This window comes from Serinus canaria, chromosome Z, assembly GCF_022539315.1.
Source record: "Serinus canaria isolate serCan28SL12 chromosome Z, serCan2020, whole genome shotgun sequence".
NCBI classification, from domain to species: domain Eukaryota; kingdom Metazoa; phylum Chordata; class Aves; order Passeriformes; family Fringillidae; genus Serinus; species Serinus canaria.
The window spans coordinates 16,322,122-16,339,402 of record NC_066343.1 but is presented as its reverse complement, the minus strand read 5'-3'; the positions used below and the strand labels follow the sequence as shown (position 1 = coordinate 16,339,402).

Below are 17,281 nucleotides of genomic sequence, written 5' to 3'. Positions count from 1 at the left end.
AGAAGGTAAAAACATGAATACTGCTGCTACTACAAAATCAATTCTTTTCAAGTAATTTTTAAACTCCTAACCAAGGCAATAGTCCAGACTATTTTGTCCAAAATATCTAAATCATTCAATGAGGCTCCCTTATTAGGCTGGTTTATTCCTGGCACTGGAATCTTATGAGAGCTATGCACCTCAGCACTAGGAGTCTGGCTTCTAGGAAATAATACTGTATCTAATTAGAATCTTGAAGCTCCTCCACAAAATTGCTGTGGGCCAAGGCTGGTTGGCAGGCCCCTCTACAGATAATCCACTCCACTCCTCTTGCTAAAGCAGAGTCACATATAGTAAGCTACCAAGGATCAAATCCAGTCATATTTTTAATATTGTTAATAATATCTCCTCCTACCCATCTTCTACAGTTCCTCAGATTCCTAAAGCACCTGGATGGTAACTTCATGGTGCAGGTACTAAAGGGGCCAACTAGGAAAGGTGCCCTCCTTGATTTATTGCTTGAAAACAGAGGGTCTCATGACCCAGGTGGAGACTGGTGACAGCCTTGGCCACAGTGAACATGAACTGATAGAGTTCAAAGTCTCTGGTGACAGATGAAAAAGTAAAAACAACTCTGGACATGAGGAGAGCAGACTTCAGGCTGCTCAGAGAACTAGTTAGTGAGATCCTGGGAAAATGCATTGGAAGGTGCTGGGGTCAGTGCTGGTCACTTTTTAAGGACCACGTCCCCAGGGTACAGGAACAGGCGATTCCAAAAATGCTGGAAGTGAAGCAAGCGAGGCAGAAGGCTGGCTTGGACGATCAGGGATCTGCTTTTGGAGCTAAAGCAAGAAAAGAAGGTGTATGGCCAGTGGAAGCAAAAGCCAGGTGACATGGGAGGAATAGAGAGATGCTGCTGCCACTGTAGGGAGAAAATTCATGTGTCCAAAACTCAGTTGGGTTTGATGCCGGCCAGAAACATGGGGGACAATATAAAGAGCTTTACTACGTATGTCAGTAGCAAAGGCAGTGCAGGAATAACATTAGCCCATTACAGAATGAGGATGGTCACCTCATGGACAGGGACAGGGATGAGGCAGAGTTGTTAAATGATTTCTTTGCCCATCTTCAAGACTGATGAAGAGAGGATGTCCAAGCATGTCCCAGTACTGGACATGGAGAATGATCAACTCCCTGTCAATCCTGAACTTGGTATGGGATCTCCTGCTCCTGCTGAATCTCTGTAAGTTTATAAGGCCTGATGGGATTCATCTGAGGAGAGTCAAATAGTCAGCTAATATCACTGCAAGGCCTCTCTCAATGATTTTTGAACAATTCTGGGAATCTGTAGAGGTCCCAGCGGACTGGACCATGGCTAATGCTGTCCTGGTTTTCAAGGAGGGCAAGGATAACGTTGGAAAGGCAGGCCAGACAGTCCACTTCAGTGACTGATAAAAATCACAGAGATTAGTATTCTGGTGTAGTGAAAAACCTGAAGGAAATGCAGCCATTGGTCACAGCCACCACAGCTTCCTGAGAGGAAAGTCGTGCCTGTCAAACCTAATTTCCTTTTATGACAAAGTATCCCACCTATTGGATCAAGGGAACCAGTTCATGTAATCTTTATGGATTTTAGCAAAGCTTTTGATACTGCCTCACATGGGATCCTTCTGGACAAAACTCCCAGCACACAGATGCATAAACACATCATGTGATGAGTGAGTAATTGGCTCACAGGTCAGGTACAAAAGGTGACAGTGAATGGAAGGAAATCACACTGGTGACCTGTAATTAGTAGAATTCCACAAGGCTCCGTCCTCATCCCTGTGCTCCTCAGATATTCATAAAAAACTAAGACACAGGACTCAAAGGTACATCAAGTAAGTTTGCTGATGACACTAAATTGGGATGCTGGAGAGCAGCACAGGAGATCCTGGTCAATGGCAAGTGTAAGCAGTACTCTGGGAGCCAGGAGAATCAGCCCTGTCTTGGGGCATCAGCATCACCAGCTGGGCAAGGGAGGGGATTGTCCCACTCTGCTCCGGGGCAGCCTCATGTCAGGTGCTGGGGCAGTTTTGGCTACCACTGTGTAAGATAAAGATAGCAGAGAATGTCTAGAGGAGGGCCAGGAAGGTGGTGAAGAACTAATGTGGAAAAGCCACACAAGGAGCAGCTGAGGTGACTTGGTCTGTTCATCTTGGAGAAGAGGAGACTGAGGGGAGATCTCACTGGGGCCTTAAGAACCCCAGAAAGGAAGAGGAAGGGCAGACCATGATCTCTTCTCTGGGGTGCACAGTGATAGGAAATGCCCTGAAGTTGTGTCAGGGGAGGTTTAGGCTGGACATCACGTAAAGGTTCTTGCCCCAGAGGGTGTTTGGGCACTTGAACAGACTCCCCAGGGCAGTGGTTCTAGCTCTGGCCTGACCAAGTTCAAGAAGTGTTGGGACAATATTCCTGGGCACACAGAGTGATTCCTGGGGATGTCCTATGACCAGGAATTGGATTCAATGATTCCTGTGAGCTCCTTCTAATCCAGAAAATATGCATTTTAGGTAATACCTATCCAGCCAAATATAATACCAGATGGGGAAAACTGTAGCCCAGTGGAGACAAAGAAAGTAAATCAATCCAAAATGGTTCTGTAAGATAAATTTGAAGAGTTGTAATATACACACAAACACATATAAAGGAAAGAGATTTTGTTATTAGACTAATATACATAAAAAGCAACTGTATTAGGAACAGGGAGATAATACACCCTTATACTGCATATATCTAACGACCCATAAAATAACTGCATGCATCTCTGTGTAACTGAAACAAGAAATGTGGTAGCATTATATAGAGACTCCTCTCCAGACTCAACACTGTCTTACAGGAAATAGACCTTTAACTAGATGAAAGTATAGAAAACATATGAAGCATAGACAACAGTAAACACACTTCAATTAAAAACATTAAAACCACCCCAAGATGATCTACATCACATAACAGACTACAAAAACAATTGAATACAAAGCTAAAACAGCACTATACCATTATCATTTAAAAGAAAAAAAATAGAATAAGAAAGCAGTTTCAAAATAGTGTATAAGGGAAGTGGAAAAAAAACTATCTTGTAGAGCAACAGAATCACTTATGCTGGCAATGACCACTAAGATATCAAGTGCAACCATAAATCGAATATGGTAATGGTGGACTTGGACTATGTATGAACACTTTTTAAGGACCACCAGGAACTGGCAACTAACACTTTTCTGGGCAGACTCTTCCAATGACGGGCTGAACATTTCTTCATTATGCTCTGGTGAACATATTTTCCCTAACAAGTCAGTTAAACCTCCTCTGGTGCAATCTGAAGCCATTTTTTTTTTTGTTCCATCACTTGTTACTGGCCAGAAGGAACCACACCCACCTCCCTCCAGCCTCAACTCAGGCAATTGTACAAATCAGGAAGGTCCCCCAAACCACGTTTTCTTCAGACTGAACACCCCCAGCTCCCTCAGCTGCTCTTCATTTGACTTGTACTCCAGATCCTTCCCCAGCCCTGCTACCCTTCTCTGGACACACTCCATCCTCTCAATGTCCTTCCTGCACTGAGGGGCCCAGAACTGGACACAGCACTTGAGCTGTAACCTAACCAGTGCCCATCACAGGGGGATTTGCCCACCTGTGAACACTGATGGCTTCTACTCAGCCAGTGTTGAGAAGTACCCCCAAGTCCTTTCCCCCCAGGGACTTTCAAAGATCTAAGGTTATATCAGATAAGCTTTTTTAAGCTGAAAACCTCAGGCAAAGAAATGGGACCATATTTCTAATCCAAGAAGGCACTCTGTATTCCTCTATTAAATTATTATTCAGATGCTAATGTCACAGAAGGCATTTTGGTAAATACTAACATCCAATATGCATTAAAGAAGAAAGGGAAGTGGTCTAACTGGTATACACAAAAAAAGCAACTTTTAAAGACGTTTTAGAGGCTTAAACTAATTTTCACTATGGTTGACAAAGAGAGCAACCTGGTTCATGATGCATAAAATATTTCACAGCCTCATTCTAAACAGAACGTTAGAATGGGCAGTTTCTTCCAAATCTGAATTTTAATTTGGAGACAAAATAATTTGAACTAAACAATGTTATTGATTTCTAGTTTATTATGAATGCTCTTCAAGAAAAACTACATAGCCTAATATAGATTTATTAGATTACTTATACTTTATAGAACAAAATTTAGTATAAAAGCAAATTAAAGACATAAGAAATGTAATTTTCATGTTATTTAAGTGGCTCAATAACATGAGCCACTTATATGTCTCTCAATGTGCCTTTCTCCTCCAGCCCCAAGCATCCCAGTCTGCAATAAAATGGCACATACACAAAGATATGTACATACATAAAGAATTCTCTTTCTGAACATCTTCCAATTCTAATTGTTTGCAGCTGTCGTTCTGTTGATGTCCATCTATGTCTTGATTATTCAAAAATGGTCTAAACCCAACACAGGAATGTCTTCTTCCACCTGTAATAGTCTGATATCCTCCTGCAGGTTTGGGCCAGGCAGTTTTGCCAAGTCCTTGGCCCATTGCTACACAACATTATGGAGGAAAGAAAAAGACAGGGATACATGTTAAACAACAATATGTCTTTGCAGTTTCCCTCTCACCTAACGCATTAGTAGATTTTTTTATCAAGGAATTTTCTATTTCTCTCAAGCCTTGAGCTTCATTTACAATAAGATTATTAAGAACATAAAGTGCCCTGGACCCATATGTTATGAAAACATGTAACTGAGTTTTCATCTACACTAAATAATATTGGCAAACACTGATTGGGCCCCATCTTAACATGTTTTCAGTACACATCGGAGACTTAATAATTTGGTTTTCTAAAAATCAATCCCAGATGTCCCAGTTTTCGTTTTTTTCCACTCTGTTCATAAATCTGACGCAACACATACATCAGCTTGCAGAAAAGATCTGCAAGCACTACAATGGAAAATCCTTCAGGTAATACAGCACAATTCAAGCAGCCCTAGCTAGCTTATCTTTGTGACTGGAAAAGTATAATTAATCAAATCACACCTTCTAAAATGAAAGTCCCAGGGAGAATGCTTTATTCTTACTGCTAGAGGTAGTATGTTCAGGCATGGCCATACAAAACATTGCCCACACATTGCTTATTCTTGCAGCAGTTTTTCATATTAATGAAACTTACAGCTTTTACCAAGAAAATATAGGATAAGGAATAAAAAGGAACTTGAGAAACGGTGGAAAAAGACTGCCAATATTGTAATAAAGAGAGATTTTAATACAGCAGTGTTATCAGGATTAATAATCTAACACAAGGGTTCAGGCCCAAAAGCTGTTGTTATACAAATGTGATTAGAAGTTCACTTCTTTGTGTCCCTCTAAGTAACTTAGAGGGACACTAAATCTTTAGCAGATATAGAATTAAAAAGCGTCTGTTCTTGAAACTCAGAAAATTAAAAAGTTAAAATTAAAGACAAGGAAGATAAAGTTTGCAACCATTAATATAGAGTATTATAAACTTCAGAAAAATATGAAAGCTTTTTTATTTCCTGGCTGTGCAACTAATCTCTTCATTACACTTAAAAAGAGAGTATGAGACATAAGAAAGAGAGTGAACCTTGGCAGAAAAAAAATTAGCAGGTATCTAAGGCATTTTTTTCCTCATTAATCTATGAAGCTCTATGTAGTTTTATTACACATCATTTTCCCTGGAAATATTTTTGAGTATTTGTCCAGACCAGCCCATCCTACATTAAAAACCAGAACCTAAAATGTTTGTTTTGTTATTAACTATAACATTCTTGCAATCTTTGGAAAAGTGAAAACTCTGTTGTCTTTGCAAAACAAAAATCCTGGCAATTAATGCAAGAAATAACAGGAATGACAATTCATTTTCCTATCTAGTCAGCCAGTAGTTAATATCTTTATTAAGCCAACCAGCAAGTTATTTATTTTCAACCAAGCTCTGACAATTTTGAAATTTCCCTTCATTACAACATGGTTGGTCAGCAGACTGCCAGAGGGAGCTGACAATTAACAGCCACATCCAAATCTGCAGAATAAAATCCAATAGTTAAATTAGTAAATCAGAGTAGCAATGCAGAAATCTGTTCTCAAACAAGTGGTTGAAACAAACAAGGAAAAAATACAAAAAAATTGCATAACTCTTAATTTCATGTTCACTAAAACATCAGTATTGTTCAGAATAGATGTCCACTCAGAGTCAAGCTCCCTGAATGCAAATGTTTCATTTTTAAAAAACTGATGTTCACAACATGCAAAATCTGTTAACTGCACGACATTTTTTGGTCTAAATAATGCTCTCACATACAGAGTCTCTCATCATGTATTGAACTGCTTCTAGAAGATAGAGCAGGCAGTTATTATTCTTCTGTCTTGGGGAAGACTTATTGGATCAAGACAGTGAAAGTTTTCACCACTTACTGGAGGTATGTTTGTCACATTTAGTTTGCAGGAGAGGCTAACTTCTACCTAAATACAGAGCAACTCAAAAATAAGAGATGGAGGCATGAATTTATTTACCTACATGCTCAAAATGAGCAGCATTTATCTGCTAAATACACTAGCAGATTAATATACAAAGCAATGAACATTCAGTTAAAATTTACTTTTGCAGTCTGGTATTAATCTCAGCCTCAGAAAACCATGTACCAGAGGCGTTGGCGGTGAAGCACCACAGAGGTGCTCACTCACTCTCCAACCCAGATGAATGCAGAGACCAATTTACAAGAAACCATTCACACAGTAAAGCTGTGAAACACAATATGCTCTCTCAGGTATTTCTTCCAGGCTAGCTTAGCCTAAGGAGTAGGTATTAGACCTGTTCAAAGCACACCCAATAGTCCCTGACAAGATGCATTTCTGCAAAACTGACCAGTCTTAGAGAAGCAACACACCAGAGAATAACTAAGGTATAGGACAAACAAGCTAATTATTCACTTCTCTGGCTGAAGATGTTTATACACACACCTTCATACTTCCAGAACATTATTACAGTCACCTGAATTCCTCAAAAGGATCATGAACAGGAAAGAATTTTGGATTACCAGTACTGATAAAAATCATTAAAAAATGGGAACGATTGTCTCATAAAATGCACAGTTCACAAATACGTAGGTCCGGCCTTTAACAGGCACTGCCTTAATCACCGAGAGAGTGGTGTGCTTCCTCTACTTCTACCAACACTGCACTAAGGACACGATTCACTACTGACAGCAAATTACAGGCTATAGCATAGAAAGCCTCAGAATCTAGACCAAATCCTAACCAACTTGTCCTCTTCCGTGGACTTAAAAAAAGGAAAAAAAATTCTCCCTTCTTCCAGATGTAAGTGTTCAAGATTAGAGTAGATGCATGCCTGCTAGTGTTCACAATGTAACTTAAGTTACAGAAATCATCCATGTTCTTGACCACAATACTACATAAAAAAATCTCAAACCGATTTACAGAGCTACATGTAGGACTAGAATTTCCTGCTCAGACAGATGCTGGCAGGATCCTGTCTTCACCCACTGAAACCTGGTCACCTCCCTTTCCTCTCCATCACCTTTTGTTCCCTCCTATCTCCTCAACTCCATCACACCCTATGCACTAGTGACAAGAGCAGCAGCTCTCTTGGGTCAAGGAGTGCACAACCGAGGGCCATGAAGGTGATCTGAGGCTGGAGCACCTCTCCTATGAAGACAGGCTGAGAGAGCTGGGGCTGTTCTGCCTGGTGAAGGCTCCAGGAAGACCTCACAGCAACCTTCCAGTACCTAAAGTGGAGCTACAAGAGAGCTGGAGAGCGACTTCTTACAGTACGCCTATTACACAGAAGGAAAAAACTTGGCAGAATGGGGATGGGGGACCCAGAGGGGATTGGGCAAGAAAGTGGAAGGAAACAGTTACAGTTCCAAGTTTCTCCTTCTAATACAGGAACTATTTAACTAGCTTTTTTTTTTTTTTTTTTTTTTTTTTTTTTTTTTTTTTTTTTTTTTTTTTTTTTCCCAGAAATGTGAAGTTAGCCGCAAATATTTCTAAGTATACCTGCAATCTTTTAACAAATAATTTTTTAAAATGTTCTTCCTCAGATTTTCCTAGCATTTGTAAAAAAACTTGCATGCACATTCTGGACCCAATCTCAACACCTGACATAGAAATAAAAATAAATCCTTTATCCTCCTCAATTGTTCTTTTTCCTCTTACATGAATTACAGAAAACATTTTCTCCTACAAGGCAACAACAGGATCTCACATTCAAAGTTTTAAAAGGGAATGCATGTTATACTGACACAATTACTGTTTTCTAGGTTACCATCTTAAAAAAAAAAAAATCTGCATTTATTCCCAGAAGTACATTAATTCATTTGGCTGTCATATGGACAAAACTCAAAACCAACTCATATTGTTCACACCCTCCCCCATAACTGATTATTTCTGAATCAGAATGAAATCACATCCCTGATCAACACAAATAAATGTTGGAAAAGTATTCAAATTCTTATAAACTGTATTATCCAATATTCTTTACATGGAACCACTGTTCCACATCTCTTTATTCCCTGCAGGTATTGAAAGCTTATAAGGGCAGATGAATAAAAAAAAGGAAATAATTAGAATGGAGAATTTTCAGTTTGCTAAGCACCACTGCTCAGGACTGCAAACAGATTACTTCATTTCAGTTAAGAGAAGAAAGGCACACAATAATATCAAAAATGAGAGGAATATTTCAATTTAAATAAGTGAAATAACAAACTACTGTCACAATTTCCTTCTCTTGCTTCTATGGGCAGATTAACACTGAAATTATTTAAATTTTTTACAATACTTACAAGCTTCAGACTAAATACACTAGCAGATTAATATACAAAGCAATGAACATTCAGTTAAAATTTACTTTTGCAGTCTGGTATTAATCTCAACCTCAGAAAACCATGTACCAGAGGTGTTGGCAGTGAAGCACCACAGAGGTGCTCACTCACTCTCCAACCCAGTGAATATGGAGGGAGAATAAGAAGGGTAAAAGTGAAAGAACCCATGGGCTGTGATAAAGAGAGTTTTGGAATTTGTGGTTCTTTTTAGGGAAACAATAAATAAGAAGACATAAAAGCAAGGAAAAATGAATAATGCAAATAACCCCTAATTGCTCAGCAGCAGCCCAACAATGCTCAGACCGTTATGAAGTCACAGCAACCTGGCCAACCTTCCTCCCCCTACCAGCTGAGCGTGATGCGACATGGTCTTGAATATCCCTTAGGTTAGTTGGGGTCAAGTGTCCTGGCTGTGTCCCCCCCCTAGCTCCTTGTGCACTCCCAGCCTTCTCACTGATGGGGTGAGAAGCAGAAAAGGGCTCAGCTAGCAATAACAAAAACATCCCTGTGTTATCAACACTGTTTTCAGTCAAACTACAGAACATTATCCCATGGAAAATTTCCATGTAGAAATTTAGCTCTATCACAGCTAAAGCAGGTCGCTGGATGATAAGCAAAAATCAAATCTTTTTCTTATGGATCCAATCTATTCAACCAAAAGTTCCTTCCTCAAACTGTCTAGTCTAGAAATGACTAAAGGCTCCTCACGAGGATATTTGAAAACACAATAGCAATTATTCTCATAAGAAGTATCAGCTCAGCTACAAGTACACTGACAAATGGAATATGCTTCAGGGACATACTTTCCAGGCATTGTTTTTTCATCAGCCTTACAGGTAATTTTGAACTCTCCTTTGAGCTACAGATTCCACTAAGTCAATGTTTTTACTCAGTATAGTACCTTCTCTCTGCCTGAGGCTGCAAGTAGACTGTAGCCCAAATTCAATAAGCTGTCATGCTGGTCCACTACTGATTTAATTTTAAATTAAAACATTGTTTAGTTGTGGTTTTTTACCTCTCACATTGCATTTAGAAAAAAATAGACCCCCAAAAGCCATGATCATATCAAAATATTCTGATACTGATCTGAGACTCTTCCCAAAAGATGCAAATGATCACCACTAAACAAAGAGCAACTTCCTCCCACTTAAATACTAAATGGTTTCTGCTTTGCATTTCCCTAAAAGCCAGCAGTTTTGTATGCAATTTGTGCCATAAATGGAAAACTGAAGTTCTGAATTAGGACAGCCTATTAATATTACACATATTACTATTAATTTTACAAATAATTAAATTTCTGCATTTTACCAAAGCATTAGTCAACATGAAAGCTAAAAGAAAGGAGTTGGTTACTATTTTGGACATTGTCTGTATACTCCAAATCTCAATAATGACCTCCTACAAACATGAAAAACAATTCACAACTTTACCCAAATTATGAAAAAATTTTGCCAGACTTAAAATGGAGCAAGTTCTGCCACTATACAAGCAAGAGTGAATTAATTAAGTGTATGCATGAAAATATCAGTGGTTGCTCTAAAAGAAATGCATTGGATATATTCACAGGACAAGTCATGAAGCAGAGACAAAAATTCTTCAAGTTCAGAACTCCCTTAATAAGTGGAGCCCAGCTATCACGTCCCATACAGAGGTGTTTGAATGGGCAGGTTGCTACAAATGACCATCTTGAGGCAGTTCCTTTCTGTCCTTAAACCTCCTCCTACAGCTGAAGATCCTGCACAGCTCCTCTCATCCTGGCTCTTCTGACCAACATGAGGGCACCGAATCTCCCTGATCCCCCAAATCTCCCCAAACATCGAGGCTGATGTTTACCATCTGTTTACTTCAGCCAAGGAGCCAGAGTTAGGGTGGCTTGCTCTGATGCAGCTTCAGGTGTCACTGCAAGGGCTGGCTGTCAAGCTCTAAAGCAGCCTGCATTAACTTACTCAGCTCTGCCAGGTCTCCTTCTTTGAGAGTCTAAGTCTGTCTTCATTTTTAAGAAGCTCAGCAGGCTGTTGCATTAGCACAGCTGAGGTGGTAGAACTGAGCCATTTCAGTACTGATTGTACACCATTTTCTGAGGGTCTATCTGCTTCAGTGCTATACACAACTTCTCCATTATTTCCAGGTTTTTTTATACTGACTTGCTCTGACTTTAGGCCAGTTCTCTTTACTTTCTTAAGTAAAGAGAACACCACACATAACTGTAAATAGTTTGAATGCATCATTTTCATCTACCCTCATGAAAATCCTCAATCCTCTATTTGATCTGATAAACTGACAGCTTTGCCTTACCACTGTAATAATCAGTTTTACAGCTTCTATCCTAACTAATAGCTTCAGCAGAAATTATACACTAAATCTCAAGAGGGAAGATTAAGCAACTGCAGTACTAAAAGCTTTTAAAGATGAGGACAATGTGTATGCCATATCCTAACCAAATAAAAGCAAGCTGCATCCTCCCATAGAAAGCTAGCATGATAACTTTGAGAATAAAAAGCCTAACTTCACCAGTAGTCCCTGTAGCAATCTCTTCTGTTAATACAGAACCCTATTATGTGCTGCAAATCATCAGGCAAGCTTTCTTATCTCACTCCTTCCCCAATATCACAAGTTTTTGTATCCTAAGTAGGTTTACTAAACTAAGGGCACAGAAGTAGCGATTTTTACCTACTGCTTGTTGTAAGACATACAGAAATTCAGACACCAACGCCCCACCCTCATATCTCTCCTTTCTTATGACTTTCCCATCTCATATTCTTATTTAAGTTCTGATTATAAACTTCCCAGAGGAGGAACCATGTCTCTGGAGGTGAAACACTTCAAATAGAAGCCAGTAATCAACAAAATGCCAAGACTTATCTACACTTTAAGCAGAAAAGGTGCACTTTTGCTTTTGTCAGTGCAATTTACCTCAAAACACCAAGAAACCAGGACAATCGCTTCCTTTCCTCCTGATAAACACAGCAACTAGAAATTACAAAAGAATCCCAAGGTGGAAGTGCAGGCCTTGGAAACTCTTACATGATGGAGAGATATAATTCATCAGACTAGAAGACCAGAAGATGTGTTTTTGCACTGCTATCATCTTATATAACTGTCTTAATTAAAGCAAAATTAACCTAAAACATGTAATCAAACCTTATCCATTATCAGAAGCAGTAAAAGCAACTTTTAAACCTTTTTTTCAAAGTTCAGAGTGTTTTGTTTTGTTGCTGGTTTTGGTTTTTTTTCCTGAAGAACACTGAAGTCTCAGCACTTCAAATTCTTGTTCTTTCATAAACTTAATTCTTTATCATGGATACAAGGGTAACAAAAGCCTCTGATCCAATCAACAGACAGGAGAGTTCACCTGAAGTGTCATGAAACAGAATCTGAAGTGATTCCAATAAACCTGTGAAGAAGTAAAATCCTTCTCAAAAAAGAGAAGCATGAAAGATTACTGTCAAGTAGGAATAAACAACTGAGGGAATTACTAAAGGGGGAACAATTGGCAATGTTCAGCTAAGCAGAAGGGCAGTGGAGGATTATAGAGGACCGCAACAGACAAAAGTCATTGCTTCCCTCTGTTTTGGCACATAGCAATGCACGGAGCTGCATAAGAGTGAAAACGACAGGACAGGAAAAGTAACACTTGTATCCTGACCAACAATGTAAATCAGATCTTATGCTCTGCATATAGTGTTTAAAAACCTTGCTTCAAAAAAGATCACTGTTTTCCCTGACACAGAGAAACAACACATGGAAATGACACAAGGGAAATGTTTCTAGCAGTAAGGACATTGTATCCCTCAAAAAGATTGTCTGGGGAGGCTGAAAAATACCCATCAGAAACACAGCCCAAAAAAAAGTATTCAAACAAACATCGGGTGAAGACTCACTGGGAGGAAGGGCTGGGAAAGAGGATAAGCCTGATAAGTTTGAGGTCCTTACCAGCTCCACAGCCATTTCCCTAACCAAAGCTCCAAAATTTCAGATATTTATTCTGTCCCCATGCTGGAATCACAGTTCATCATACCTACTTTTGGATGGAGTGGAATATCTGTGGTTTTTTTCCCTCCAAACTGCTGGTGCTACAACGTAACTACCTATAACTATTTGCTTGTTATCACACAGAAGAGAAATCACAATTTTTATTATTTTTGCACTTCTTTCCTTTTCAAAAATGTTTGAAAGGTTACACAATTAATATGCTGTATGAAATTGCACTGGGTTTACTTGGTATGGTACAACCGCTTTATTTTTTTTGTCTTCTTTTAAAAGACACTACTTTGCACTTAAAGAGCCTTATTAGAATCATGGAAACATATAACAGATCCAATACATAGGAGCCAAATTTTAGGCCTCAAAAATACTGCTGCAGGTTCCTGACAGTACTCTCAGAACTGCTTCACCAAGCACATAATGAATAAAGATCTAGTTAACATACGAAGTTGACCATAGCACCACCAAAACAAAAGGCAGATGTTGCTATTGTTTAAAAACACCTGGGTTAGGGAAACTTCTCTTGAATGTTTTGGAATATTCTGACATCACGCGGACATGATAGGACCCTTTGGTATAACCAATTATCACTAATCTCCTGTGAAATAATCCACAACCTACGCTCAGGATCCGAGCCATTTCTCATTACACTTTTCTATAGTATCAACTAATGGCATCATTGAAATCTCAAATTTGTTATGACCTTGGATTCTCTTTTCCCTGCTTTGCTTCTAGCAGAGAGATATTGACAATGTTACGGCAATACAAAAGAATCACAGGGGACTTCAGAATCTGAACAATCACAAACTTTTCAGGTTCTGTTTTAATAATTTTTAAGGGCACACACACACGTGCCATGTGGAATTCTCTCTGCTTCCACAGTCACATATTTACCTACCTGAAATGTTGCATAAGGATTTAGTATAAAAACATCACACTTTAAATTAATCAAATTTGAAAAGCTGTTTTAAAACTACTTAGAATGATTAATGCCATTGGCAGCAGAATTTATAAATATTTTTTTCCCATCACAACACATGAGCATTTATTTAGCAATTTACATGACCATCCACTCTGTCATCCTAGCACACTATTGCACTCATTACTACAGGCTCATCAATAATTACCTCAATTTCCCATATAAATAAGTCATAGCCCTGCTCCACATAAACAGACAGCCAGGTGTGGCCTGTATGACAACCTAGGCTCTTGTAAGAATGGCCTCATTTTGCGCCTTGGCAACTCAAATAACTGCCCCCCTATTAAATGTGCACAGCACCACTACAAGTGCTTCAGGACATTCCCTAATAAACTGCATGGTGAGTTCTGTTTGATTCCAGGCTATCAAAACCACAGAAGCTGAAGTTCCAGACACTGGCTCAAATCAGTGTGTCCTTTAGGGACAATCACAGTACCCCCTGTCCATGGATGTTCTGAACAGAAGGCTGAGATGAGCTCATTGTCCTTCTCTAGTAGTCAGGGTTTATCTGCTTATTCCACATTTGAAGCTGTTTCTGTAACTTGAGCATTTATTTCACAGTAGTGACCGAAGTCTTTAAACACATTTTCCAACTGAAATAAATGCAAAGTAGACCCTGTAAAAATACACTACTAAACATATAGATACAGGATTGCTGAAGCACCATTGTAACTGAAGTGGGCTCTACTGGACTTATAGACATAGCTGACAAAATGCAGGGGGCTAATTACTTTATCAGTGAATTAAATGAATTAGAACCCATTTTTTTTGCAATACTTTGGTCAAAATACTATTCAACATACTGTTAGGACAAGCCTTGACAGAATGGTAAGTTATGTGGTACAGCTTCAAATGACATCCACACCTCCAATTACCTCAGATGCCAAATGAATGTGACTCACCCCACAAATCACCTGACTGCCCCAAAAACAGCCCTACTTCTGTACAGCGCAGTACATTCAGGCCTTCCTAAGAATCCAAGAATCAAAACAAACACAGCTCAACAAGTATTATGGGCCACCAGGGAGCCCTGTGTAAAAATGGCAGCAATGCCAGCCCAACTTTTTGCAACAAATACCCATCACAGTGTTTGTGGAATTAATTCAGTACATTCTATCAGTGGTTTTCACTAGGTATGCTAAACTACTTTTGTAAAGGTACACATCTTCGTAGGATCAGTTTCCTTAACAAGGCAACAATTCATGAGTATTTCCTATTTAGATGAGGCTTTGATCTGTAAAGAACTCTTGCACCTTACTACACTGCCATTCACTCTATCAGCAAAGGAAATTTTAAACTCAGGTCTATTTCACAGAAGTTTCCTCATCCTGCATTTTAATGCAACTTTAAAATAAAGATTTTTGTGAATAACTTTTTAAAAGACTTCTTCCTTTTTTAGTGGGTGAGAGAAAACTAAATTCTGAGAGAGTCTGACTCAGCTACAAGAAAACTTATTTTATTACATACATTTGCTTACACAATTTTAAATAAGCATACTTCTCCCAAATGAAATTTCAATCCATAAAGTATGTATTCTTCATTTCTGCCTTAAAGAGAACGCTAACAGTCTGACACAACTCTTCATTGCTACAGTACACATTTTTTTTCTAGATAGTATGGTAAAAATCCAATCAAAAGTCATTCTTCTAAACTGCTTAACTGTGTGCACAGACAAATGCAAATCAAGAACTACACTGAAAAAAAAAATGCTGAATATGTTACAGTACAGAAAAAGGACCTAAACACAGTCTCTAAGCTTTCAAACACATCCTATAGAGTACACAGCCTCTAAACTTAGAATAAACTTTCTAAGCTTTTGTGCACCACAGCTATTCGTATGCTATGTAACTCAAATGCTTCAGTTTTAATTGACCAGCAGTACCCAGTAAAAAGCCCATGTGCAGGGCAGGATATCCTGTGAGAACACTCAGCTCGACCACAGCCAACACTTCTCCCCACAAGCATTCAAGAGAACTTCTAGAGGTGCTACTCTCCTACAGGAGCAAACACCATCCCGGGCAGTGGAACTACAGGTTAATTAATTTCACTCGTGTAGAAGAAAAGGCACTGACGAATCTCCCCTGGATTCTGGGCCAAAGCACGTTCCTTCCGACCCCGCGTTTGAGGGTTGCTCTGCTGGCTCGGACATCCTCTCCTCAAGCAAAGAGAGAAGTGTGAGTGTTTCACAACCACGCTGAAGCGACGTCAGCGACGCCACTTTGCCAGACTCTCCTCACACCCGCGGGTGTTTGGATGGCACAACGCAGACCCCGCGCCGGGACCTCCCATTCCCCGGGTACTGAGTCACTGCCGCGGTGTTGTGGGAGAAAAACTACCAAACTTAACAAAAAAACCAAAGCAAACAAGAACAAACCAAACCAGCAACATAGAAAGGAAGTTAATAGCAAGCCCTTTGCCCCCAAAGGCCTGTCCGTGTTTGCTCTACGGCTGCGCGCCCCGCTGGCTGCCCCGCGCCCACAAACGGCCCCGGCCCCTCACGGACGGGCACTCGCGGGGCCACCACGGCCCGCCCGCGGTGCCTCCTGACCCACCGGCTGAGGCCCCCGCCCTCGGCCGCAGGCCCGTCCCGGACGGAAAGAGCAAGGCGGCTGCTCCACAGCACAAACAACCGTCCCCAGCACTGTCAGCGGCTCTGCCCGATGCCCCCGGCCCCCGCCCGCCCCCTTTTCTGGGCGCCCCGCGGAGCCGGGCCGGGTCCGGGGCCGCACTCACCCCGCCCGCTCCTGCCACCGCCTCCCGCCCGCCCCCTCCGCCGCGGCCAATCCCGCCTCCAGCAGCGCCTTCACTGCCCAATCAGGAGCCAGGGCGGAGGGCAGCGGCCAATCCCGAATGGGAGCGGGGCCCGGGGCGGGGCGCGGCCAGGAGCCGGGCCGGGCCTGGCCGGGCCGGCAGTTCGGGGTACAGTGCCTGGAGCGCCCCGGACGGGCGCTCGGCCGCTCTTCGCCGCTGCCTTGTAGGGCTTGCCGTGCTTTAACCCCCGCAGCAGCCCAGCGCCAGGCAGCTGCTCCCTCAGTCCCCACCAGCAGGATTGGGCAGACAACTGGAAGGGTGAAAGCTACAAAACTCATGCGTTGAGATATAGACAGTTTATAACAGAGAAAGCAAAAGGCCCGCACACAAGCAAACCAGCACAAGGAACGAGTTCCCTGCTTCCCGTTGGTGAGCCATTTCCAGCAGAGCACAGCGCCATCACACTAAGGGTGACTTGGGAGGACAAACACCATCAGCCCAAACATCCCCTCCTTCCTTCTTCTCTGCACTTTATACTGACTGTGATGCCGTATGGTCTGGAATATCCCTTTGGTCAGCTGAGGTCACCTGTCCCGTCTGTGTCTTTTCCCAGCCTCCCAGGCACCCCCAGCTCTTTCCTCAGTGGGGTGGTGTGAAAAGCAAGAAAGGCCTTGGCTCTGTGCAATCCC

General features: G+C 41.0%; 1 protein-coding gene across 5 annotated transcripts in view; it reads right to left on the bottom strand.

The window, feature by feature from the left end:
* The window catches only part of PJA2 (praja ring finger ubiquitin ligase 2), a 32,357-nt gene extending 15,753 nt beyond the window's left edge, over nucleotides 1-16,604 (bottom strand). For 4 of the 5 annotated variants that reach the window (XM_050987110.1, XM_050987112.1, XM_050987113.1 and 1 more), the window contains exons 1-2: nucleotides 16,394-16,568; nucleotides 4,373-4,564 (exon numbers count right to left, since the gene is read on the bottom strand). In XM_050987110.1, the coding sequence (XP_050843067.1) occupies nucleotides 4,373-4,562 (190 nt within the window). In that variant the 5' untranslated portion in view covers nucleotides 4,563-4,564; nucleotides 16,394-16,568. The other variant, XM_050987111.1, reaches the window with a different exon arrangement.
* Between the last annotated feature and the right edge of the window lie 677 nt (nucleotides 16,605-17,281).